The sequence below is a fragment of the Myotis davidii genome, unplaced genomic scaffold (assembly GCF_000327345.1).
Source record: "Myotis davidii unplaced genomic scaffold, ASM32734v1 scaffold135, whole genome shotgun sequence".
In the NCBI taxonomy this organism is placed as follows: Eukaryota; Metazoa; Chordata; class Mammalia; order Chiroptera; family Vespertilionidae; genus Myotis; species Myotis davidii.
The window spans coordinates 4,149,104-4,176,131 of record NW_006289813.1 but is presented as its reverse complement, the minus strand read 5'-3'; the positions used below and the strand labels follow the sequence as shown (position 1 = coordinate 4,176,131).

At 37.6% G+C, this 27,028-nt stretch overlaps 1 protein-coding gene across 1 annotated transcript in view; it reads left to right on the top strand.

The window, feature by feature from the left end:
- Positions 1-27,028, top strand: part of RNF180 (ring finger protein 180) — an 83,733-nt gene that overhangs the window by 27,476 nt on the left and 29,229 nt on the right. The window contains exon 4 of the mRNA XM_006762423.2: positions 1,295-2,251. Within this exon, the coding sequence (XP_006762486.1) occupies positions 1,295-2,251 (957 nt within the window). The remainder of the gene's footprint in view (positions 1-1,294; positions 2,252-27,028) is intronic.

Sequence of the window (27,028 nt, the reverse complement as noted above, 5' to 3'; positions counted from 1 at the left end):
TGACCTCTCTATCAACTATCCTTGCTGTTACCACTATTCACACTCCCTTCTTCTGTCTCTGCTCTACCTACCTATCTATAAGTTACACAGACACAGACACAAACCATAAGTAATACTTTAAATATGCATAAGTACATCTTACAAATATAATTACATGAATTATTATACACATTTTAAATTTAATGTATATAATGCATATATATGCACTCTTGTCAATTGCCCAGCTCCCCTACTAGAATGTAGACTCCATGAAGTCAAGGCTCTTTATATTTTCTTTATTACTGTATCCCCAGCACATAGAACAGTGTCTATTGAGTGAATGAAATATCCTGTATATAGTATTCATGTATGCATAATAAAATAAACTGGATAATTAATGACTTAACACAGTAAAAATCAAAATACCACACTTTTAAGGATCTTTAATGAAATGTAAGAGTAAGAACTCACCTTGTTAATAGTAGAGTATCATTATTTCTCACAATTCAAGACACAAGTCAGAAAACTATAAGTAATGTGAGTTTTAGAAAAATATAGTTGTCTTTCTCCACTGACTACCTTAACGTTTTTTTGCTGTTGTTAAACGATAACATTTGATAGCTAGCTATTCCTTGAATCCATTCTCACATTGTAATGATTCATTGGGGAAATGCCAGTGTGGTGCTTGTATGTGTCCTGAACTTCACAAACTGTATTAGGACACAGCAGATGTTTCACTGCCTCTGTTGAAAAAGGATTTTAAGCCAGCCCATCGTTAATTTCAAATCTGAGTATAGAAAATGCTGCCTCGGAGTGTGCAGCCAGTATCTGTTGGTTGTGTGTAAACGCAGGAAGAGCTTCATTCTGATGGTTGGGGGAAATTCCCTCCCACAGTGCTTGGTATGCAAGAAGTGTATCAAAACAGACACTTTTCTGTGAGATTTTACTTGCAAATTAAGCTCTATAGACTGATGTGCTTCTTGGTTCCGTAGTGTATTTTTCTTTTCATTAGCTCACACTGTATCCATATTCAACCTATTGTTTAAGAGATTCATTTAGAATTCTTAGGAGTATTGTTTCAATGGACACGAAGTGCAATATGTTATCATTCTAGAACTTTGGAGCTGCTCATCTCCATTAGAAAGCTTGTTTCCATTGACTATTCTGTCTACTAATCAGAAAACAGAAAGCCAGCCTTTTCTGTGGCACAGAAAACTTTCATGTGGTTGGCTTTAAAAACACGCACACACACACACATTCTTTTTTATCACTTTACAATGAATGCATTGTCTTTATCTGCCTTTATTACCTGCAGGCCCGGTGGACAGTGGGAAAACTGAATTGTCCTTTTTGTGGGGCCCGTTTAGGGGGCTTTAATTTTGTCAGCACTCCAAAATGTTCCTGTGGCCAGCGTGCAGCTGTACACCTCTCCAAGAGCCGGACCGATTACCAGCCAGCACTGGCGGGCCGACTAATGAGACCATCGCCGAAATACTTATCACATCCTAGAGCTCGGTCAGGTGGTGACAGCGAAGCTCTGCTGACGGGCGGTGCCTTCAAAAACAGACATCGCAGGCTTTTAAACATGGCCCAAAAGAATAATGGCTCTGGGAGATTAACAGAAGCACTGTGCCTGGAGGTGCGGTCAACGTGTGTTCAGATGAAGGAAAAACTGCTCTTCAAAGCATCCGATTCAAGATACCAGCTTTTTGTCCCGCAGCTTGTGACTGGCAGAGGCACCAGAAGAGCTTCCCACAGAAAATCACAGAGCTTGGATCTGAGCATCAGTGAGAAGCTGACTTTATTACCCACATTTTATGAAATACATAGTAAGACTACCGCCTGTGCCAGACTAAATGAAACCCAGCCTGAGGACCTTTTAGACCTGCCTTTGGAATCTAGTAAAAATAGCTGTTCCTTTCACATAGCATCAAGTTTTGATCCGAATATGCTGCTGCAGAGGTTGTCAGTGGCTCCCTGTGAGACCCCGACACAAAGAGGAGGAGAATTTCAGGGTGGTCTGGGAGCTTCTGCAGTGTGCCCTGACCATGCCAGTTCTACCGGCCTGGCGTTCCTGATGGAGCTGCCCTCCGCTGGCAGGCATACGCTGGAGGCGTCGGACCAGGAGGAGCACCTCTCACCCCTGGACTTTCTGCGCTCGGGCAGTTTTCCATTGGGAGCCATTCATCAGAGGCTCAGCAAGAGAGAAAGGAGCAAGTTGAAGAATCTGAGGAGGAAGCAACGAAGGCATGAAAGATGGTTGCAGAAGCAGGTAATTTTTTAAAAGAATTTACTAAAAATTAAGTTCTACATTGTAAATGTTGATGCTTGGGGAGGAGTTAACTTTGAATACCTTATATAAAAAATTGGTTTTGATCATTTCTGAAATGACATTTCTCTCTGGGTGAACTTAATTAATTATACAGCTGTCTTGTAATTGACATGTTTATCTCTATGCTCACACATGTTTAGAAAATATTCTTTTGTGAAGTTTTTCCCAGTACTGTTAATATTTTAGAGGAACAGTAATCTCCATGATATTGAGACTAGATTGTCATATACATTTTAAATTCAAGTTAGGATTTTATTTCAAGTTAAGTTGAAGCAAAATAGTTGCTCTAAGAAAATCTAATCTAGTGACATTCATTCCCTTTCATCACATTTAGCTTTAAAGGGTATTTTCCAGGACCTTATTTAAGTGCCCACATGATCCAGGTATGGTTAACTGTGATGCTGTGAATGTAATCTAAAGCAGGGTGGGGGAGGTCCGGCCCATGGGCCCTATAAGGCCCGCAAAATCAAAAGCATTAAGGTGAGTTAATTAAATGTTTGATCAAATATGGCAGGCTAATTTTTAAGTTGAGAATTTTGTATGGCCTGTGCAAGATGTTACAAATGTTCACATGGCCCTTGGCAGAAAAAGGGTTCCCCACGCCTTATCTAAAGGATAATTGACCATTACTGTAGTTTTATGTGAATTAATTTGCATATCGCCCTGATTAGCCAATGGGAAGCGTAGCGGAGGTACGGTTAATTACCCTATTTGTCTATTATTAGATAGGATTAGAGGCCCAATGCACAAAATTTGTACACAGGTAGGGTCCCTAGGCCTGGCCAGAGATCAGGGCTGCTCTGTGGAGTGACTGGTGGGGTGATCGGGGGGGGGGGCCCCCCACTGGCACCCGCCTTGGCTGGCCTGGGGCCTGCAGGCTGGGGGAAGCTCCTGCGTTGAGTGTCTGTTCCTGGTGATCAGTGCACGTCATAGCAACCAGTCGTTCCACCGATCGTTCCGCTGTTCCGTCGACTTGTGTATTAGGCTTTTATTATATAGATCAGTGGTTCTCAACCTGTGGGTCGCAACCCCTTTGGCGGTCAAACGACTATTTCACAGGGGTCACCTAAGACCATCCTGCATATCAGATATTTACATTATGATTCATAACAGTAGCAACATTATAGGTATGAGGTAGCAACGAAAATAATTTTATGATTGGGTCACAGCATGAGGAACTGTATTTAAAGAGCCAGAATGTTGAGAACCACTGATATAGATAGTAATCCTTATTCATCAGTATGTTGAATATTAACACATTGCAGACCAGTAGTCTTATTGCTAGCTTTACCCAGTGGCCAGATAATTTTCTATTGAACAGTTCAAAAAACATTTTACATAAATGTTAAAGGCACGCTTTAAAATTAAATACCCATTGCATTTTGAAGTTACTTATTACATATTCTTACAAGCCAGTATCTTTTTAAAGTATGGTACTTTGTAAAACACTGTGTAATATGAAGGGAGAATTCTCATGATCCGTCTGCAATGTGTTAACAACGTCATCAAAGCTAAAATGTAGAAAGCTGCAACTTTACATAATAGTTCATTCTTTTAAAAACAGCTAAGCAAACTCATTATTGCTTATGATCTAGTTATAGACTGAACAAAGTAAAGTTACTGCTTTAACTCCTTCCCCGGCAGAAACGTGTATACACGTTTTCACAAAATGTTCTTTTTTCAGTCGTCGATGAGTATACTCGTCTAAAACTTTACCTTCAAAAACCAGCTACATACGTACCATTCTAAATAATTTCATCTAGAAACTTTCTGAGGAAATACTATTCTTAACCACAAAAATGGGAAGAAAAAATAATTACAAACTGTTTTCATAACCAGCATCAAAAATACTATATAGAACCAAAATAAAAAAATTAGTCTGAAAAAGAAATGTTTTTAACAAAAAAATTGTTGGGGAAGGGGTTAAGTGCTTCAATTAGATAGTATAATTATAATAATAGGTAATAGTTTATTATATTTATGACTGGTTAACTGACAAGAATATTCCAGTTTGGTTTATTTGCAAGTGATGGTGTAATGCGACATCAAAGCATATATTGTAGAATGTATCAATGAATATATTTAGCACCATTATAAAACACTTTATAGTTTAATTTATTGAAGCTGTAAAATTAAAAAATATATATTGAAAATTTGACCTAAACCTAGATACATTGGAGATAGCCACATGTTCAGTGAATATCCAGAAAGAATATCTTAAAAGCAACGTGGAGCCCAACAGGTGTAGCTCAGTGGTTGAGCATGGACCCATGAACCAGGAGGTCACAGGTTCCATTCCTGGTCAGGGCATGTGCCTGGGATTGCAGGCGGGCTGGATCCCCAGTAGGGGGTGTGTAGGAGTCATCCAATCAGTGTTTCCCATTTATATTTCTATCTCTATCCTTCTTCCTTCCCCTCTCTCTAAAATCAATAAAACATATTTTTTTAAATGTGGAAGGCTCTAAAATAATTCTCTAACAAATAGAAATTTAAAAGAAATATTAAAATTATACTTATGCTGTATTGTAAGTATATACAGATTACATATTTGCAAATTTAAAAATGTGTTTAATTCTTGGGTTGGGTACTTCTAAAAACCTCAGCTATCTTAGTAATCATTTTCCAGCTAGGAACACTGTTTTATAGAGTTTAGAGCAAAGCAAGACTACAGTTAATGGTTTTTTCCCCCTTGATGTTTACTTTAATTCATTCACACACATGTGATTTAACCCATCTGCTTAGCTAATAAATGAGTCTTAGACCTGTGACAGTTCATTGGTATGCTGAAATCCTAGTAGGTTTTGTTGGTTGCACAGGAGCTACAGGCAAATGCCCAATGTCTCCTTAGCAAAGAAAATTTAAAATAGAAATGACAGGAGTTGGGGATATGAGTGCACATCATGGTTTGAGCCAGAAAGAATAAAGATAAAATTTAATAGTTTTGCTAATTCAAACAAAAAGGTAAATTCTGGAAAGAGTTAATATTTGAGATGAATTAATGGCTTAGGTATTCAGCTCATCCCATATTTAATAAAGATTAGTTAATTCTATAAGCATTTATTAACAGTTTGTTTGGTATACCATGCTTTTGTGTATTTCAGTACAGATCCTGTTCTTTTTTTAATGTAGAAGGTAAGCATACAATATTTTTAAAAAGTTTTTATTAATGATAACTTTTTAAAAGTTTAAATAATTGGCTGGAAAATCTAGATTTTTGACTTTCATTTGACATTTTAAATTATTTGTTCTTGTGCAAACTAGATATACTTCTGTGGCACATACCATTATAGAAAATGTTAATGACTGCACAAAAAGTTGTTGAAATTTTTGAAGCTTAGGAATATAAATGAGATTGATATTAAAGCAGAAAATACAACCAGTTTTCAGTGGTTTTGTTCAGCAAGTGTTAATTAAGCATCAATTTTGGGGAAAGACAGTACTGAACTATATTCAGCCAACACGCCTTTTTTAATTCAGCATAGTCTTTTTGGTTGTGTTTTTTTAAATTATCATCATGCAATAAAATTGACTTATTCTTAGAATGCAGTTCTATGATTTAAATACATGTATAGAATCATATAACAACCACCACCAGGAGGGGGATACAGTCAGTTTCATCACCCCAGAAATCTCCGTTGTGCCTTTATAATTGTGCCTTGATTATATCTTCATTTATCGTACTCTTGTCCCATTCCTAATCCCTGAAAACCACTGTTCTATTCTCCATTACTTTGGTTTTGCCTTTTTGTTAATGTTATAAAATAATAATATAGTGTTATAAAATTAGAATCACATAATATATAATGTTTTGAGACTGGCTTCTTTTACTCAGCACAAATTGTTGCATATATCCATAGCTGTTTTATATTTCCCAATAGTATTCCATTGTATGAATTACCACAGCTTACCCATTCAGCTGTTGAAGGATAGGTGGGTTGTTCCAGGTTTTGGCAATTATGAAAAGGGCTGTTGTAAACATTCATGTATAGTTTTCATTTATCTAGGGTAAATACTCAGGAGTGGTATTGCTGAATCATGTGGTAAGTGTGTATTTAACTTTATAAGAAACTGTCATTGTTTTCCAGGATGGCTATCCATTTTGCATGCAAAGCAGCAATGTATGAGAGTTCCAGTGCTGTGCATCCTTGCAAACACCTGGTATTCTCAATATTTTTTATTATGTCCTTCAACAGATACTTTAGTAATATCACATTGTGATTTTAATTGCATTTCTCTACTGCTGTTGAACATTTTTATGTGCTTGTTTTTTCATTTGTATATATTCTTTAGTGATGCATCTGTTGAAATCTTTTGGTAATTTTTCAGTTGGGTTGTGTTCTTTGTGATGACTTGTAAAAGTTCTTTATATCTTTTGGATCTAGTATTGGATATGTGAGCTGCTGGAGAGTTCTGAGTAGCTCCAGGCGGGGCCTGCCGTAGGAGGTCAGTAAATGGTTTCCGAGTCGGTGAACTGAACAAATAAATGATGTATTTAATGTTTCAGGCTGGTAAATGATTTAAGGGTAGAGGCTAACAGTGCTTCTTAACCCTGCGTGGCTGCAAGGTGAAATCCTTTCGGGAGCTCTTAAAAATGCCATGCTTGAACTCTGTCAGATTATGCTTTGCTTGGTCTAGATGGCACATCACTATGTGCATTTTTGTACATTAAATAAATATACTCTTTCAAGTGATTCCAATGTGTTGTCAGGGTTGAGAATTATTGGAAAGATGATGATCAACAAAAAGGAATTAGTGATTTAGAACTGAGTTGATAGAGTCCTTGACAAATGATTTGTTAACAAGAGCAAAGAGAATTAACCTGGTGGCTGTAACAGGGGAAAGACAGCTATAACTAGGAAGCAGGCGGAAAAGGAATCAGGAGAAGTACCAAACTGGGGAAGACAAGATATTTTGACCTTGTATTTTCCAACAACCTAATATAGATCCTTGCTTGTAGTAAAATACATTATAAGTATCCATGTCCAAATACATATATTCAGATAGCTTGACTTAGCCTGGTATTAAGAAAATGAAAGTTTGACTAGGAGCAAGGGGGAGGGTGGGAATGGGATGGAGAGTGAAAGTGAGGATAGCAGCTGTTAACATTTATTGAGCTTTACTCTATGCTAGGTACAGTAAAGGGTGGTTTACCTGTATTACTTGATTTTCATGAGCTGTTAGGTTGCTGGAGCATGGGAAAGCTCTGATGATGACAAGGTTTGAGCAGCTGGAGAGGAGAAGGAAGGCACTGGGGCAAAAGGCAGCTGGGAAGTAGGAGAACTGCTGAGATGCATGCTATCCTTTCCCAAATTTTGTGTAAGGCCAACTTGTTTGGGGAAGGGAAAAACAGTCATCAGTAAGCTAGACCCAGAGTGACAGAGAACTGGAGCTTATCACCTAGGACGGGGCTTAGTGCTCCTGGGTGTGACAGTTAGCACTAGGCTATGCCTTCAGCTCTCTTAGCCTTGTGTGCTCTGGAAGGACTGTGCCTGATTTGCATTCTAAACCTTCCCATTTGGCTTCATGGACCTCATTAACCAAGATAGTCACTGCCCACCTGTTGTCTCCCTCATTGCCCCATTTCAGCCCTTACAGCGTTTAAAAATCACAGTCACTTGCTGGCAATGCCTTCATGTCCTGTTCAAACCTCCTTAAAACTCTGATGCTGAGATGTTATTCTTGTCTACTCTTCTCACACCTGGGAACCTCACAATACCAGCTTCCATGTGCCCCCCAACTGGGGAGGTGTAGTTGGAATCCTCGCCCTCACTCTGCATGACCAATTGTAATTGCTGTCACTTGAGCTTTCTTTTATAAAGTAATATTTTATAGTTAATGTTCAGTTTTAGAAGCAATATAACAGTGCTAGAGAAAGTATAGAAAGCTGAGAAAAATACCATTACAGATCGATTGAGTGGTTACCGAAGATGGGGAGGGAGAATATGAACTGGAGTACTGTGTTGGGGGCTCCAACTCTATTGGTTATATTTTAGTTCTTCAGGTGGGTAGTATTATCACAGCTGTTCCCTTCTGTTTTATTTCATTTCATATTGTCTCCAATATCTTATAATACATTGAAGAGTCAATTATAAATCATACTACCCCAATAATGTCATTCCCTTTTTATTCATTACTTTTGCTACAAAATCTTAGATCATCCATCTTTGTTATTCTGGTTGCAAAGTAGCAAGCATCAACAGATGGTATAGCAGGTATTCTTTGACCTAAAAGGCTCCATTTTTTAACAGTTGCCCTATATAATAAAACCCTAATATGCAAATTGACCAAACAGCAGAATGACCGGTCTCTCTGACGCACACTGACCACCAGGGGGCAAGTGCTCAATGTAGGAGCTGCGCCCTGGTGGTCAGTGCACTCCCACAGAGAGAGCGCCGCTCAGCCAGAAGCAGGGCTCACAGCTGGCAAGCGCAGAGGCAGTGGCAGGAGCCTCTCCTGCAGCGCTAAGATCCCCTCAGGGATGAGCAGGCCTAAGCCAGCAGTTGGACATCCCCCAAGGCATCCTGGACTGTGAGAGAGTGCCGGCCAGGCTGAAGGACCCACCCCTCCCCCCATAGTGCACTGGGCCTCTAGTGCTTTTATAATACTTCATCAAAATAAAATTGAGTATTTTAATAATCCATGAGCACAACTTTCCAGTAAATATATATATATATCTGTGCTGCACTGGAATGTGCTATCCTGCTCCAAAATTCTACACTTTTAAAAATCCTCACCAGAGGACATGTTCATTGATTTTTGGAGAGAGGGAAAGGAAGAGGTGGGCGGGGGAAGGAGAGAGAGACAGAAAGAGAGAGAGATCGGTTGGGGATCGTGATTTGAACCCACAGCCTCAGTATGTGCTCTGACTAGGAATCTAACCCATGACCTTTCAGTGTACAGGACAACATTCAAACCAACTGAACCACACTAGCCAGGGCAAAATATATGTCTTTTAAGAGACTCTATGGAGTGCTAGTTTGGAAAGGTGACATGGTTCATCTTGTTTTCCAACACCAGAGGGCACCAAATTTTCTCCTGTAGCAAAACAGTCAAAATCATTTCTTTCCACTAAAGAATTTCATGTACTGGGTAGAATATGGAAGAGCATATTTTTAGTCTCTTGAGAGATTAAAAAGAGTGAGATGTGCTTTGTGAAACAGAGCTTACAAATCATAGTAAGGCTTTCTCTTGTTGTGATCAGCTAATACTCTGCTAGTGCTTTTACTAAGCTGCCTTTCAGGGATATTTATTCTGTTTGTTAGAGGTATCGCTGCCTGCGATAAATGACTTTGAAGGAGCTATAGATACTCCATCTGTTCTGGTTTTCCCTTCCAGGTGGCATGTACAATTTTCTGGAAATAGGCATATCCTCTAAATTCAGAATAAAATCAGCAGCAAATCTTGTGCTACAGGGTGGAGTGGGGTGCTGGCAGAGGGGAGTGAAATGATATAAGCCAGTAAATCATCTTCCTCAAACTGTAACCTGACAACCAAGGGGTCCAGGCTGCCTGTCACTACTTGAGTCAGTTAAGCAGAGGCAAGGTTGAATCATGTATGAACTTTATTCCAATAATGTCGGCAGTATGGGAGAGCAGCAGGTCATCCACAAAAATCTGCTCTGCACCCCACCGTAAGCCAGCTGCTTGTAACATGTAACGCACTGTAAGATTGGTGTGCATGCCCTGGCTAGACTGTGGGCCTCTACAAGGCAGGGCCTGTGTCTTTCATCCTAATACTTCCCAAGTCCAGCTATCAGGTGGGCAGTTAGTAATTGTTTGTTGAATGTGATATAAAGTGATTTCTAATTTCCTCCTCCTCCTTTTCTTTCATGACTGAATTGGAATAGTTTGTTGAAGATCGCTCATGGATCTTAAGTGCTCTAATCATGAAAAATAACATAACTAAGAACAAGTATAGTTGAGTGCATGCATGTTGAAGTGGGAGGGAGGGCCTTCTCAAATGGAATATTTACTCAGTTTTATTATAAAGGAAATTCCAAAAATAAAGTTCTGTCTTTCAAAGCCAGTACTAAGCGAATGGTACTTGAAGTAATGATAATAATTTTGTTTTTTATTACTTTCAAAACCCTAAATTCTGAAACTGCTGTTTATTAGCTGTGTGATTAAAAAGAAGACTGCTAGGTACTTTTGACATATTATTTCTAATTTGTACAACAACCCTTTCATATAGGTATGCTTATTTTATAGACAAGGAGACTGAGGCTTAGAGAGGTAAATTATTTTAATGTAAGTCATTTAGCAAGTAAGTGGTAGCATTGGCAAGAACACTTTTGTTAATGTTTTAAAATAATCAAAAAGAAATGTATACTTTAACAATATGTTGTAATTGAATAATATTTCAATTGTGACATATTGAAAGGAATATTATTGTTATTGACATCAAAACAATTTCTAAATAATAGTCTATAAGAGATTATTTTGTCTATAGATTTATTATCCATTTCTTTTTTTAATCCAACCACCACTCCCCCCACCCTAACACACACACAGACTGGCACTTAGCAATGTGACTCTGCTGGGCTGGTGCCAGGCAGCCTCACTTAACAGGATGTCTCTCCTCTGCGGACTGCTCCTGAGCGTCTTCCTTTGAGTTGCTGATATTTAGAGATGTTGATGTAAGTTTTTCTGTTTAAGGCTACTTTCCTGCATTTGCTTTTCTTTATGTATCGATTAGCATATACTGGTATATGTAAGAGTTCCTATCTGCCCACATGTTTCTCATGTTCTAATTTTATAAAATATTTACTTTGGGTTTTTTTTATGTATTGTGTAAATAACGATTTACTTTGTTCATTTCTCATCACATATGTTTGTTCTTGCTGTTAAAGAAGCAAAGCATGTTAAGAATAAGTACCTTTTCAAATTTTACTTTCAAGTAAAACTTGTTTTATCATATTTTTAGCATTTATTAGGATATGTGCCTATATTAGGCTTGTTTTCATATTTTATAGTTTTTTTCAGAAATGAGTTTGTTTTTTTTCTTTCTGAAAAGTATCTAAAAAGTTGTAAAACTAAGGTGACTTTTGATTTGAAAGGTAAACTTTGGATAACTGAATGATGTAAATTTGTTGTTGTTTAATTGCAGATCAGTGAATGCTTCAGCTCATTAAAATAAACGTATTCAGCAATGTAGCCCCAGCCGGGTGGCTTAGTTGGTTGGAGCGTCATCCAGTACACCAAAAAGTTTATGTGTTTGATTCCCGGTCAGGGTACATACCTAAGTTGTGGGTTCGATACTTTCAGGGCGTGTATGGCAGGCAACCTATTGATGTTTCTTTCTCTCTCCCCTCCTCTCTTTCTAAACTCAATACAACATATGCTCGGATAAGATAAAAAAAAAAATCAGCAATCTATAAAACAGGAATCAGAGAAAGATGAAATTCGCATAAAATTAATTGTTCAGAAATAAATCTTGGAAGTACTCTTAAAGGCCAGTTAATCTTTGTGAAATCAAAAACATATAAATATACATGTGCCTGTATGCATGTCTATGTAAGAATACTTTTTTATGCAGATAACAATTAGTAACATTTCCCATGAGTAAAGGAAATCAAGATCATAGGTTTTAAAGTCGAGCTTTATTCTACACTGCAGCTTTACAGTATTTGAAATAGTTGCAGATCTTTTGATAGTTCCTTGAGGGCCTAAATTAATACATACCTTTATCCTTTACATTTGTGGAATTTAATAGGATTAGAACATGCCTGAAGACAAGTGCACCCAAAGAGTAGGTTGGCAGACCTGGGGATCATACCACTGTAACCAGGGCTTGACAGAATCCACATGAGTGCCAGGCTATTTAGACAGTCGCTTCAATGGGTGAGACTGGGTTGAAGGCCAGCGGTAAGCCGTGGCGGCATGTAGTAAGTATGAAAATGTCCAGAAAAGGAGAAAATAGTTACTAGAGGTGGCAGTAAGAGGTGGGGGAAAGAGCCTAGTGACACAGAGGCCATTCAGGTTAGGGTCAGGGAGGGAACCAAGACCCAGATGAGGGACTCAGCTTTCTGCCCTAGGACTCCCTTTCCCAAGAAGATTGGGGTGAACAAGGCAGCATCTAATACGCCTGAGGAGCACAGTAGGGAACCTGGCCAGGTGGCAGTGGGAGGGGCAGAGGTCACGGCCCCTGTTACAATTGGACTACGTGTAAAGGTAGATGAATTTAATTGATTCTGTTACAGAATTTACCAGGCGACCGAAAAATACACAGGCGTACTTGGAGGTGCAGGATAACCCATTTATTTTCAGATGTTTCACATGTACTAGTACAGTGACTCAGGGTCAGTTCTCCAAATCCTGAGTGAGTGAATATGGAGGAGGCTTTTCCCTTTATACCCTTCTTTTTGTTTCCTATCTGTTTCCTAACTACCAGGCTTTTGTGGTGGGCTTCCACAGCCCCTTCTGAGTCAGTTAGATGGGGAACTTAGACTGAATCTGAATGACTGGTCTGGGTGGTGTCAGTGATCTCCCCTGGAGCTAAGCTGTTATATTCTTTGTTTATGACCCCTCTGTAAATTGGGAGTAATTAGGAAAACAGGTCTTGCTAGACCAGATTGTGGAGAAAGGGGCAATGACTTAATTATAGGCCATTAAGAATATACATTAGGGTACTGGCACAGATTCAGATTGCTAGCCCCCAAAATATCTTATTTTCTCCATCAATTGTATTGATTTAATTGATTTTTTACTATAGTGATGAATCAGTATTGCTCTGACCCTAAAGCTTGAAGGTTTTCTCACATTCTGCATGTATAAGAATGGCTAAAATAAAAAGAAATAGTTTTTTTATGCCGTGTGGCTACATGATTATTGTCAGAATTTCTTTTTTCAGTGTTCTTTGAACTCTTTTAACCTGAAAGATTGATTTCTTGACTAAATAGATCTATCTTTGTTTCTTGACTCAGTAGTGAGTGAAAATCTGCAGTTTGAGAAACACTACTTTGAAGGTTATGGACAAATTGTGATAATGTTTTTGGTTTTTTTAATTTTGTTAATCCTCAGCCAAGGCTATTTTTTCCATTGACTTTTTTTTAGAGAGAGTGAAGAGAGAGAGAGAGAGAGAGAGAGAGAGAGAGAGAGAGAGAGAGAGAGAGTCAGAGAGAGAGAGACATCGATTGGTAGCCTCCCACACAGGCCCTGACTAGGGCTGGGGATCGAGCCTGCAGCCCTGGTATGTGCCCTTGACTGGAATCAAACCCGTGACTCCAGGGCCAACGCTCTCTCCACTTAGCCAAATCCCTAGGGCATGACTGTGCTTCTTTATCTCGGAACCTGAATCCCATGCTGCCGCTCAGAACAAGTCAGTTTACAAATGTTAAAAGTCATTGAGCCCTAGCCAGTTTGTCTCAGTGGATAGAGAGTCAGCCTGCGGACTGAAGGGTCCCCGGTTCGATTCCCGTCAAGGGCGCATGCCCAGGTTGCGGGCTTGATCCCCAGTTTGGGGCGTGCAGGAGGCAGCCGATCAATGATTTTCTCTCATTATTGATGTTTCTATCTCTCTCTCCCTCTCCCTTCCTCTCTGAAATCAATAAGAATATAAATAAAATAAAGTCATTTGATTGGCCTGCCTGCTGCTGTTGCTGCTTTTCCTCAATATTGCACAATACTTCTCAGGAGACTAATCGCCTAGCACTAGGCAGAAAAAAATAAACAAGTAGTTCAAGTGAGGAATTCAGTTCAATATGGGTTTGCTGTGTAAGATCCTGCCATGTGTCAGGCATTCTGCTAGGCACTGGTGTACAGGAATGTATAAACATTACCTTTTTCTTGGAGAATGTAGGACACTAAAGCAAGAAAAGTGGAAATAAAGTATAATGATGGGAATCTTATGAGGGTGCAGTGGGGGTACAAAAGAGGAAGTGATCAGTTCTACCTGAGAAAGATTGAAAATGTTTCACAGGGATTGAGACGTGCAAGTCGGTGGTTACAGAAGTCATGGGGATGTAAATTACAGCCTGGGGAATATAGTTAATAATATCTTAATGCTATGTGAGAGGCCATGTGGGCACTGGAAATATCAGGGGGACCACTCTGTGGGGTAAGGATTGTCTGGCCACTGTGCCATACATCTGAAACTAATACAGAATAATATTGAGTGTAAACTGGAATAGAAAAAAACACACACAATTAGGTCATGAGCCCAAAGAATATAATGACCTTAATCATAAGTACTTGAGGTACATTGTAAAATAATAAAAAATGGTAAATCATAGAAACAAACATACAACATGTTTCACAGGGGCATACTGCCTTGAGCTGAGTCTGGTAAATGAGATGTTACCTTGGAAGATGAAAGGTTTTTGCTGGCTAGACAAGGTAGCGAGAGCAATGTGAAGAAAAGTACAGAGGCATGAATTAACCTGGTTCTTCCTTTGAACCTCAAATAATTCAGTAGGACTAGACAAAGACTTGTAATCTCATGGAGGGGGACTCAGTGACAGACGTGTAGTCCATGCTAAGGAGACCTTCTGGCAACAGAGAGGCTCTGACAACAGGTTCAGGAGCCGTCAGAGATGTCCGACTGACAGCTTAGGCCCTCTCCCTGTGAGGAACGGGCCTAAGCCGTCAGTCGGACATCCTTAGCATGCTGCCACAGAGGGGGGAGAGGCTCCCAACACCGCTGCTGCGCTCGCCAGCTGTGAGCCCGGCTTTTGGGTCAGCTGTGCTCCCCCTGGGGGAGCGCACTGACCTCCAGGGGGCAGCTTCTGCCTTGAGTGTCTGCCCCCTGGTGGTCAGTGTGCATCATAGCGACCGGTCGTTCTGTTCGGTCAATTTGCACATTAGCCTTTTATTATGTAGGATAATATGGTTATATCTTCTGATTTGCCCCTAGAAAGATTTGAGGAGGAATTCAAAAATGCATATATAGTTATATTTTCAAGTAAGGAAATATGGAGGATAAGCAAGAATAGCTAAAATAAGATGAAGCTATGGGTGAAATTAGTACACAAAATTTACACAGGCAGTACAGTGAGGGAAATGACTTAGATACACAATTCATGAAGTAAAAACTAGTTGCTTTGGAAACCAGTATTTTTAGTATTGCTGAGAAGTCATCTACCCTAAGCCTCTCATAAAAAGGACATTTGAAGTAGGGAACAATATTCTCAGTGGCTTTTCTTATAGTAATTGGGAAAATAAATTTTGGAGAGTTGTTTCTATGATGAACTTTTATGTAAGGCCACAGCTCCATGCCAGATCTGCAAGGAACCAAAGTGTCATCAAGGTGTTTATTATTTGGTGGCATCTTTCACTAGAACTCCTTGAAGGCAGTGATATTTTTCACTCATATATTTACCTGTCCCCTATTTGGAGCTAAGTAAATTTTTATTAAGCAGATCTAGTGAAGGAGAAAAATACTTGAAAGGCATTAAAATACTACTTTTGAGAAAATTAAACTACATTGTGCTTTTAAGAGATAAGAAGTAGTACACTATGCATTACTATAAGGAAGCCTCAACTTGATTTTTAGATGTATTTTTACAGCTGCTGAGTGAACTATCTGAATAAAGACCCAAATAAATATATTCATAGCTCTCATCCATTCATCCAGGGAGTGTTTGAGTTATGTCATGTTATGTGCCAAACACTGGGGATACAACACAGAGCAAAACAGGCATGGCCCCTGCCCTTGATGGAGCTCAGTCTATCAGTGAAGATATCAAACAGATAATTACGGTCACAGTGGGGCCTTGACTTACGAGTGTCCTGACTAAAGAGTTTTTCAAGATACGAGCCGTCTCTCGGCCAATTTTTTGCTTTGAGTTGCGAGCTAAAATTCGGGTTACGAGCCAGCTTCAGATACCCCACCGCTAGTTGGCTCAGCGAACGTCACAGTGAACGCCACAACATCAGCCCAGCATCACGTGTCTCACTCGTTCACTTTTTGATTTGACATACGAGTAATTTGAGGTACGAGCTCCGTCACGGAACGAATTAAACTCGTAAGTCAAGGCCCCCCTGTACAATGTAAAGAATGTTATAGTAAGGCAGACGTGGGGTGATTGAATACATACAGCAATGGAGTTTAGGAGTCCCAGACATAGTCCCTGAAGAAGTGATGTTGTACTGAAGGAAGCAGGGTTAACCAGTGGAGAAAAAATATTCCAGGCCGAGCACCACAGGGAGTTCAAGGTTATACTATGCTGCTGATAGTCTAGTCACCAATTAAGGACAAGTCCATGGGCTTAACCAGTAACCAAGCTGTAGGTAGTGCCCTAGTACAATAAATAATTTAGATTATCTTAGAACATGGTAAATAACAATGGTAGCCTTTGATTGAGTCATCTCATCTCTTAAGGTACTTTTCAGGGTCTTAATTTATTCTTGGAATATAGTCACTATATGTCCTTATAAACTTAAAGAAAATTAAAGCTATCCTGATGTAAGAATGATGTGATTTGTTTTCCACGACCCTAAAAGCATAACTGTTTAAAGGACGTATGGACCGGCTTATATAAACGACAACAAGCCGGGAACAGGCACCCTGAGGCATCACCAATGGTCAGTTAGGTAGTGCTTACCTCATCACACTTTCTGCAAGAGTTTCTGCTTTTCTCCTGAGGGCACTCTTCCATTCCTTCCTGTTCTTATAGCCTGAATGTTTATATCTCCTGCCATGTTCCTGAAGAACTACTCATAACATTTCTCTCTTTCTGTCCATGTAGAATATCTATTCATTTACATATTTCTCTATAACTAGATTTATATTGATAAACTTTTAACTGTTTAGTCTTTACTATAATACAGCAAAAAAAAGCAGGCTTATTGTAAAAAAATACAGAAAGCAAAGAGACAAATGGAAAATAAACTCTGATCCCTCTAGTAATAATTTCTATCAACCTCTTTATAAATTTCTTATCTATATTTTTTATATTTTGTCATTCCTTTTTATAAAATGAAGCCAAATTGTATCTTAAAAACCGCTTTTCTCCTAGTAATTATGTAATATCTTCTCATGGCAGTACATAAACTCCTGCAATGTTTTAAATAATTGAATAGTCTTTAAATGAATTATCAAAATATATTAAAATATATGCATATATTTTAAGTCTTTATTGAATATATTTGTTAGGCAGTGATTGAGCATGTTTAAATGGCATCCTTATACTTAATGTTATTATGTGTACCCAGGATTATTTTCTTAGAATAAATTCTGGAAGTAAAGTCATCCATCAAAGGATATGCAGAATTTAAGGCTTTTGATAACTTATTGCTAAATTGCCTTGTGGAAAAATTATCATATGCTGTATAAGTATCTGTAGATACTGTGGACTATTAAAACATTTTAAGACTTCTCACTTAGTGAAACAATGACATTATAAGATAATATTAGAAAGTAAAATTAAATAGGTTAAATAATAAAACATTATTAAAATAGCATTAGGGAAATCAGTAGAATTCTTTGAAGTATAAAAAAAAGTGTGTGTGGTGTAGGCTTATTTAGTGCTTATTCTAGGAGTAATATTTCTAATTTTATAGTTTCTGCATTTACTCTTCTTTAGTATATGAAACAAATGGGATATATGGTAAACAGATTAACAACTGCCCAAATTCAAGGTCTGTGTCTCTCCAGAGAAAAGTGCAGGGTGCCTTCCTGGCAGTGATGTTTAAGTGATTAAGTGACACATGCCTCATGCATTAGAAGCTTCAATCGTGACGGCTGCTGTTGAAAGGAAAGTAAAATAAGAAATTTAGTAAGCCCTTGGGAGGTGAGAAAGGTGTAGAATACTGGGAAATGAGGTTGAAAGACAATATGATATCGGTTTTCTTTTATGTCACTTGTTACTCTTCCATCACCCAAGTAACACGGAACAGCATAAATTACTATTCCAAACTTTCCATCTGGACACATTGATTCTGAATTTTATCATCTCCAGTGACATTGAAGATTTTGGAAACACAATGATTTTACTAGACCAAAGGGGAGAATTAAAAAATCAAATGATTTAGAGGAGTTATTTATTAAAGGTAATGAAGTCCACTGGTCAAATGTAAATTATTTAACATATATTTGCTCTGCATGTTTTCAAGTTTAAATGTAGAAAGTAAACTTAACTTTGTGTCATTGTGCAGTGTACATACAAAGTTCTGTTTTTGTTTCATAAAAAAACACAAGTGTCACTTAGCATTTTCTTCCTTGTCCATGTATAAACACCTTGTCTGAGCCATCATAGCAAGAGGCCATTTATTATTTGGTGGCATCTTTCACTAGAACTCCTTGAAGGCAGTGATATTTTTCACTCATATATTTACCTGTCCCCTATTTGGAGCTAAGTAAATTTTTATTAAGCAGATCTAGCGAAGGAGAAAAATACTTGAAAGGTATTAAAATACTACTTTTGAGAAAATTAAACTACATTGTGCTTTTAAGAGATAAGAAATAGTACACTATGCATTACTGTAAGGAAGCCTAACAACTTGATTTTTAGATGTATTTTTACAGCTGCTGAGTGAACTATCTGAATAAAGACCCAAATAAATATATTCAACTTTATTTATATCCTTTTAAAAATTTTGTTAAATTTTTAATTACAGTTGACATACAATATTATATTAGTTTCAGATGTGCAACTTAGTGATTAGGCATTTATATAGCTTACAAAGTGATCTCTCAGTAAGTGTAGCAGCAGTCTGACACCATACATAGTTATTACGATATGCCTTATTCTGTACCTTTTACATCCCCATGACTGTTTTTATAACTGGCAATTTGTACATCTTAATCCCTTGAACTTTTTCACCCATTCTGCCATCCACCCTCCCATCTGGCAACCATCAGTTGGTTTCTTCTTTGTATCTATAAGTTTGTTGCTCTTTTGTATATTTATTTTTTTAGATTCTACATATAAGTGAAATCATACGGTATTTGTCTTTGTCTTTGACTTATTTCACTCAGCATATTACCCTCTAGGTCCTTCCATGTTGTTGCAGATGCCAAGATTTCTCTTTTTTTATGGCTGAGTAATATTCCATTGCACATATGTAGCACTTCTTTATCCATTTGTTTATCGATGGACGCTTAGGTTTCTTCTATATCTTCATAATTACTATTAATGCTGCACTGAAGAACATAGAAGTGTATATAGCTTCTTGATTTGGTGTTTTGGATTTTCTTGGGTAAATACCCAGAAGTGGAATTACTGAGTTGTATGGTAGTTCTGTTTAAAACTTTTGAAGGAAACTCCATATTGTTTTCACAGTGGTTGCACCATTTTATAACTCACCAATAGTGTTTGAGGTTTTCTTTTTCTCCACAATCTTGCTAACCCGTTTGTTGATTTATTGATAGGCTTCATTCATTGTGGTTTAATTTGCATTTCCCTTTAGTGATGCTGAGCATATTTCATGTCTACTGGCTATCTGTATATTCTCTTTGGAGAAAAGTCTATTCAGGTCCTCTGCCTATTTTTCAATGTAATTATTTTTTTGGTGTTAAGCTGTATGAATTCTTTATATATTTTGGATATTAACCCTTTATCAACTATATCATTGGCAAATATATTCTCCCATTTAGTAATTTTGTCTTTTAGTTTTGTTAATGGTTTTCCTCACTGTGCAATAGCTCTTTAGTTTGATATAGTCCCATTAGTTTATTTTTTTCTTTGTTTTCCCTTGCCTGAGGAAACACATCCAAGAAATTGTTATTTAGAGTGATTTCAAAGAGTTTACTGCCTAATTTTCTTCCAAGACTTTTATGGTTTCAGGTCTCACATTTAAGTATTTTATCCATTTTTATTTTATTCTTATATGTGATAAGGTTGTCTTGTTTCAGTTTTTTGCATGTATCTGTCCAGTTTTCCCAGCACCATTTATTGAAGTGACTGTCTTTACCCCATTGCATGTTCTTGTCTCCTTTGTCATAGATTAACTGACCACATACAGGTGTGAGATTATTTCTGGGTGCTCTATTCTGTTTCTTTCATCTATAGGTCTGGTTTATGCCAGTACCAAAGATTTCTATGGCCTTTTAGTATCGTTAGATATCAGGTAGCATAGTACCTCCAGCTTTGTTCTTCTTTTTCAAGATTACTTTGGCAATTCAGAGTCTGTTGTGGTTCCATATAAGTTTTAGGAATATTTGGTGTTCTAGTTCTGTTAAAAAAATGCCATTCATATTTTGATAGGGATTGCATTGAATCTGTAGATTGTATCATGCACCCATTGCCCAAAGCAGTCTCTTTCTGTCCCCGTTTATCCCCACTTTGCCCACCTCCACCTACCTCCACCCTCCTTTTCCTCTGAGTATCACTACACTGTTGTCTGTGTCTGTGTAAATTCTCTTTTAAATATTACATTTTTATCATTTAAAATATTAACTTCTGGTAAACTCTTCTATGCATCTTACATTCAAAATGTTTAAAACAACATTGAGTTCCTGTTTTATTTCCAATTCTGCATTCAACTTCTTAAAATTTAACATTCTAGAACATTAAATATTCTAAAAAATTATATTAAATATTTCTCATCCATATCTCCTTGTTGAAAACTTAGGTTGTTTCCAAATTTTAATATATACTGGCATCCTTAAATCTAAATCTTGGTGTTCTGAATATCACAGCTACTTTTCTTAATCTAAATTCCTAGGAACAGAATTGTTCAGATCTTGGTTACGTTCATAGTACCAAACTGTATCCCCAAAAGATCTTCTTACCAGCAATTTATGAATATTCATTCACTGCATATTTAAAAATGCTTGGTAGCCATGTACAGAGTTCTGCCTTGCTTACTGTTAGAACACTTCAGGGTATTGTTGCTTGGACTTGGACTCTTGCATCTGCTAGTTATCTCTACAGTTCCTAGAGCTAATATGTAGGCTCAGGTGCCAAAGCAGAATTACTAGTATAATGCTATCATCTCAGACGGGTATCAGCAAGAGACCAGTTTAATCATTTTTTAAAAAGGCAGAAATTGCCAACTCTTATATCATGCTTAACTATATGACAGGATCTGTTGTAAGCACTTTACCTCTATTAGCACATATTAATCCTTGCCACAGCCCTTGTAAAGGTTATGCTGTTGGTATGCCCTTTTATAGGTGAGGAAACTGATTCACAAAGAGATTCAGTAGTTTATTCAAGATCTGAATTTGGGGGACTAAAACCAATGTATTTATGCTCAGGAAAGATGTATTAATTTATTCATTTGCTTTTATTGAGCTAAATAACATTTATTTACTTTAGGTACAAAAAGCCTTCCAAATTACTCAGAACCTACTATCTCTATGTTTGCATATATTTAAGAAGAATAATTTTGCGCATACTGTAGCTGTTTTTAATGACAGTGTTCTCTAAACAATTTCCCATGTCAATAAATACAGATCTATATCAACATTTTATTGGCCATGTAGTATTCATTATGGATGAAATAAAATGGATTATATGGTTTGTAGATCTACCATCATTTAACTGGTCCCCTTCTTTGGTCACTTTGATAACAAACACATAGTTGTTGGCTGATGTAACTTATTCTGTGCAAACATCTTCAGTCTTGTAATTTCCTCAGGATGAATTCCTCGAAATGACAATTGGTAGGTATGTGTTGCTTAAGATTGCATCCTTGCTCCTGTCCAGTTGCTACCCTATCATTATCTCCTCAAAGATTGGTATCTTTTAGGTGGACATCCCAGTTTTAGCCAGGAAGTTTAACATCTTCTCTGTAAGAGTCCTCCATGTTCTTAATATTCAGATTAGTCTCTTTATTCCCAAAACTCATATCAGCTGAAATTTTTATGATTTGAAGGATTATAATGGTTATTGGTGTTTTCTGAGTGTTATGTTTGTTTAATTTTGGTTTCAGAGTACTTATTATTGCTTCCTCTACCGGTAAAAGAAAACAATATTTTTTAAAGAAAGGATTTGAGTATTATTTTTACTCATGGCGTTAAGGTCTCCCAAGAGCATCCCAGGTGTAGGAACTTTGTAAATATAGTAAACTTTAGGTCTTGCTACTCAAAGCCAGGTTCATTGACAAGTACCATCAGCATCACCAAAGAACTTATTGCAAATACACCGTCCCAGCCCCACTCTGCCTTCTGAATCAGAATCTGCATTTTAGTAAATTCCCAGGTGATTCATGTGCTCTTTACAATTTGAGAATCATTGCTTTAGGCTATTCTGTTCCCAGCTCTTATTCGTCATTTATACACAGCTCACTTTGCTACTGGTAGTAATTGCTTTTGCTGTATGTTGCACTTTGCTGTGTGCTAGTAAACACTGGCCTTTCTTTGAAAAAACTTGCTATTTTTTTATGTGTCTAGCTCAAAACAAGTATCATTCCATAGTTGAGTTAGAAGCTGTTGTATTGATTTTGGCATTTTAGAGCTAGCTGAATTATTAATTTGCCTTCGTTTTGCAGACAGAAACATTTTAAAAATCAAAGATCTTGTGAAACTTAGTGCCTTCTCATGAAGCGGTTAGCCTTCTCTTACAGATATGCTAGTGCTAATGAATTTTTTATAATAGCTATAAATAAGTAACTATCATCCTAAAAACAAGCATTATGTTTATCTGAATATGCTTACTTTGCAAATTCATTGTTTCAAAGAGCTCAAATGTGCATTTAAAATGAGAAACATGATAAATGTTTTTTTTGAGATTACAGTTGTTTGCTGAAATAACAAAATATATTTTTAGATGTTACCTTTTCAAATGTTACACAAAACTGCTAAAGTGCTGCTCATCCATCAGAACATAAAAGTATCCTTCACTCTCTAAACTCAGGAACCAAATAGATTTGAACACATTTTTTAGAGATACACATTTCAACTTCAAATTGCTCTAAGGGATTTATCTATATACTAGTGGCCTGGTACACAGATTTGTGCACAATGAAAGGAAATTAATTAGAAGAAATATTTTAATATCGCTATTTGCACTTTCTCTATAATGGAAGTGTCAGATATGAAAGAAAATTAGTAAAATGTATATGAAAATAATATATAAATTTATTAATAAATAAACAATAACAACATGATATAACAACAAAGACATGATATAAAAATAACATTTGAATTAATTTAAATGGGAGGCCAGTGTCAGACAGGGACTTCAGAATATCAATAAAAACAATCAAATTCAAGCCTGAGTCCTGGGTGCCTGCTGGCAGCTGGAGGGAAGTCCGGGTTCCGGATGCCAGAGGGAAGCCGGTGCCAGCAGCTGGGGGAAGGAAGGCCTACTCTTGCACGAATTTCATGCATCGGGCCTCTAGTATAGATACAAAAGCCTAAGCGACTTTTCAACCGTCCAACTGGTAGCTGTGATGCACAATGACCACCAGGGTGCAGATGCTTTAACCAGTAGCTATGATGTACGCTGACCATCAGGGGGCAGACGCTTAATGTAGGAGCTGCAGAGCTGTGATGACTTGATAGCTGCGGTTCTCTGGTGATGCACCCAGGACCAGAGAGCAGGGAGGCTGATTCGGGGGTTCGTCATTCTAGAACCGCCCTCTCGCAATCCGGGACCCCTTAGGGGATGTCGGAGAGCTGGTTTCAGCCCAATCCCTGCAGCCAGGCCGAGGGACCCCACCAGTACATGAATCCGTGCATGGGGACTCTAGTGTTATTATACTAGTATATAGGCTCCTCCTCCTCCATAAAATTATTACTATTTACAATGTGTGTGACATATGATTGAAGGGATAATTTTTTGCTAAGGGAATGAACCCAGAAAATTATAGGCAACTAGTAGCTAGAAACATCAGAGTCCTCACTAAAAGGGATGCTGTGCCCTCAGACAATTACCTGTTATCAAAGTTGTATCACCTGCTTTCCCTGAATTGTAGCAAAGGTATAAGATGGCTTTCTGCTACAAGTTTAACTACACTGTACACACTTTTAAGGAAATATTGCTCCTAACAAAATTTAAAAAATGCAGAGTAGAAAGGCTATGAAATCAAAACTAGGGGAGGAAAATAGATGTAACTTGGGAAAGGGATAGAGCAGATGAATATTTTATGTACCTATACAAAAATAGGACCACATTCCCATGCCAGGATTTTTCTTTGCTTTTCAAAAGCCACCCAATGGTAATACATCACAAAGAAGTTTAGGAATATTAAAAGGGGCTTTATGCATCTCCATTGAAAAGGTACAGTGGAGATTTAGTAATGTGTCTTCAGAAATTAATGACTGTGTAGTATAAAATTTTATTTCATCTTCCATTGATTGATTGCAGCATTTAAAATACATTGTGCACTGAAGCAGGGTATTTTTTTAAATACCCATTTATTCACAATATATTTCCCTGCCATATTCTTTTATTTTTTTCATTAATTTAATTGGGGTGACATTGGTCAATAAAATTATACAGGTTTCAAGTGTACAATTCTATGATACATCATCCAAATATTATGTGCCCACCAGTTAAAGTTTAATCGTCTTCTGTCGCCATATATTTTACCCCCTTTACCCTTTACAACTGTCCTACCTGTTTCCCTCTGGAAACCACTGTACTGTTTGCACGTGTCTATGAGTTGTTTGTTTTCTTGTTTGTTCATTTGTTGCTGTCAGTTTTGTGTATGTGTTTTTTAATCCTCACTCAAGGATATTTTTTTTTATGTTGATTTTAGAGAGAGAGGAAGGGTGAGAGAAAGAAAACATCGGTGTGAGAGAGAGACAACAATCGATTGCTTCCTGTACATGCCCCAACTGGGGATTGAACCCACAACCTAGGTATGTGCCCTGACCAGGAATCAAACATATATAGCCTTTTGGTGTATAGGATGATGCTCCAACCAACTGAACCACATGACCAGGGCTATTGCTTTCAGTTTTATATCCCACATATGAGTGAAATCATGGTTCTTGACTTTTCCTGTCAGGCTTATTTCACTTAGCATAATATTCTGAAGACCCATCCATGCTGCCCCAAATGGCAGTATTTTCTTAATCTTGTCACTTTGGACACTTTGGACGGGACAGTTTGGTTGGGGGTGGGGTGCTGCCTGTGCCTTAGAAGTTTAACAGCATTCCTGACCTCCATACGTTAGGTGCACAGGCACTAATAGCACTCACATTCCCAGTCATTCAGTCATGGCAGTGAAATGTTTCCAGTTATTGCCCAGTGTCCCCTTTGGGCAAAATCACCCCAGTTAAGAACCATTGCTCTCCAGTGGTTCTCAACCTTCCTAATGCCGCAACCCCCAATACAGTTCCTCATGTTGTGGTGACCCCCAACCATAAAATTATTTTCATTGCAACTTCATAACTGTAATTTTGCTACTGTTGTGAATAGTAATGTAAATATCTGATATGCAGAATGTATTTTCATTGTTGGCGACCCACAGGTTGAGAACCGCTGCTAGACTATTTTGCATCCTTTATGAAGGATAGAAAAGAATACAGGTTTGCAGAATGTTCACAGTGGGGAGATAAGTATACCATAATCTTATTTTTGTAGGAAAAAAAAGTCATGCACACACATCAAAAACGAAATTGAAATCACATAAAATACTAACAACAGCTATCTTGGTTCTCCATGGTAAAGTGTGACTTGGGGTTTTATTTCCTTCATATTTTTCTTGCAATTATTATTTTTTAATTAGAACGATAATGTCCTCTATATCATATTCAGTCATTTAAGTGGAAGATACAATGTCTTAGTTTGCTTTGGTATTTATAACAAAAATAATGTAGGTGGATTAAACAAATATTTGTTTCTCACAGTTCTGGAGCTTGGGAAGTCCAAGATCAAGGTGCTGGCACATTCATTGTCTGGTGAGAGCTTGCTTCTTGGCTCCTAGAGGGCCATCTCCCTGCGCCCTCACATGTTGGAAGGGGCAGGGGAGCTCTCTGGGCCCTCTTGTACAGAGGCACTAACCCCATTTCTGAGTTAACCCTCATGGCTTAAGCATCTCCCAAAGGCCCCACCTCCAGATACCATCACATCAGGGGTAAGGATTTCAACATATGAGTTTGGGGGGACACATTTAGTCTATAACATACAGGTAATTTCCACAAATTGGGCAACATTTAAAATTTTAATTTAGACTATTATACACAGCATTATGCTTTAAGGCTTAAGTAAATATTGTATGTGAACTGAATTTTTATTGATGTCCATGGAACTAGAATATGTGCCTAATATTTTCTTTTTTTTTTTTGCTTAACCAGTATAAAGATAGTTATAAACTAAAGCACTATTTTAGTGAACTAGATTGTTCTACTTTCTGCCTGTTATGTTACTTATCAAAAAAGATTGCTTATTCCCATAGGGGAGGTTAAAACTAGGCCACCACACAGTAGATACAATAGAGTGAATAAGATGTAACTTTTTTTAGTCACATGTTTCTGACTAGCCTAAAGAGGCATAATGTATCTCAATTATTCCTATCTTCTTAGAACTTTGTTTTATTTAAAAATAATAAGTTGGTAATCTCAGCTGTCTTTTTTCTTCACCTCACAATGATACAAATGAAAGAGAACTTCATCCGCATCTCAGGAACATCTCCAGATTTACACATACTCCTCTACTCCCCATCTATAACCGTTCCCCTTTTCTCCCCAATCAAGAAAGAAAATTAGAATGCATATAGATTTAGAGTATGAGGATAAGAAAAGAGAATAGATTAGAAATAAGGAATTTAGAAACTAAATTGATTGTAAACATTGCTAATTTATTAAGCATATTAAAATATCTCCTTCGCCGAAACCGGTTTGGCTCAGTGTATAGAGCGTCAGCCTGAGGACTGAAGGGTCACG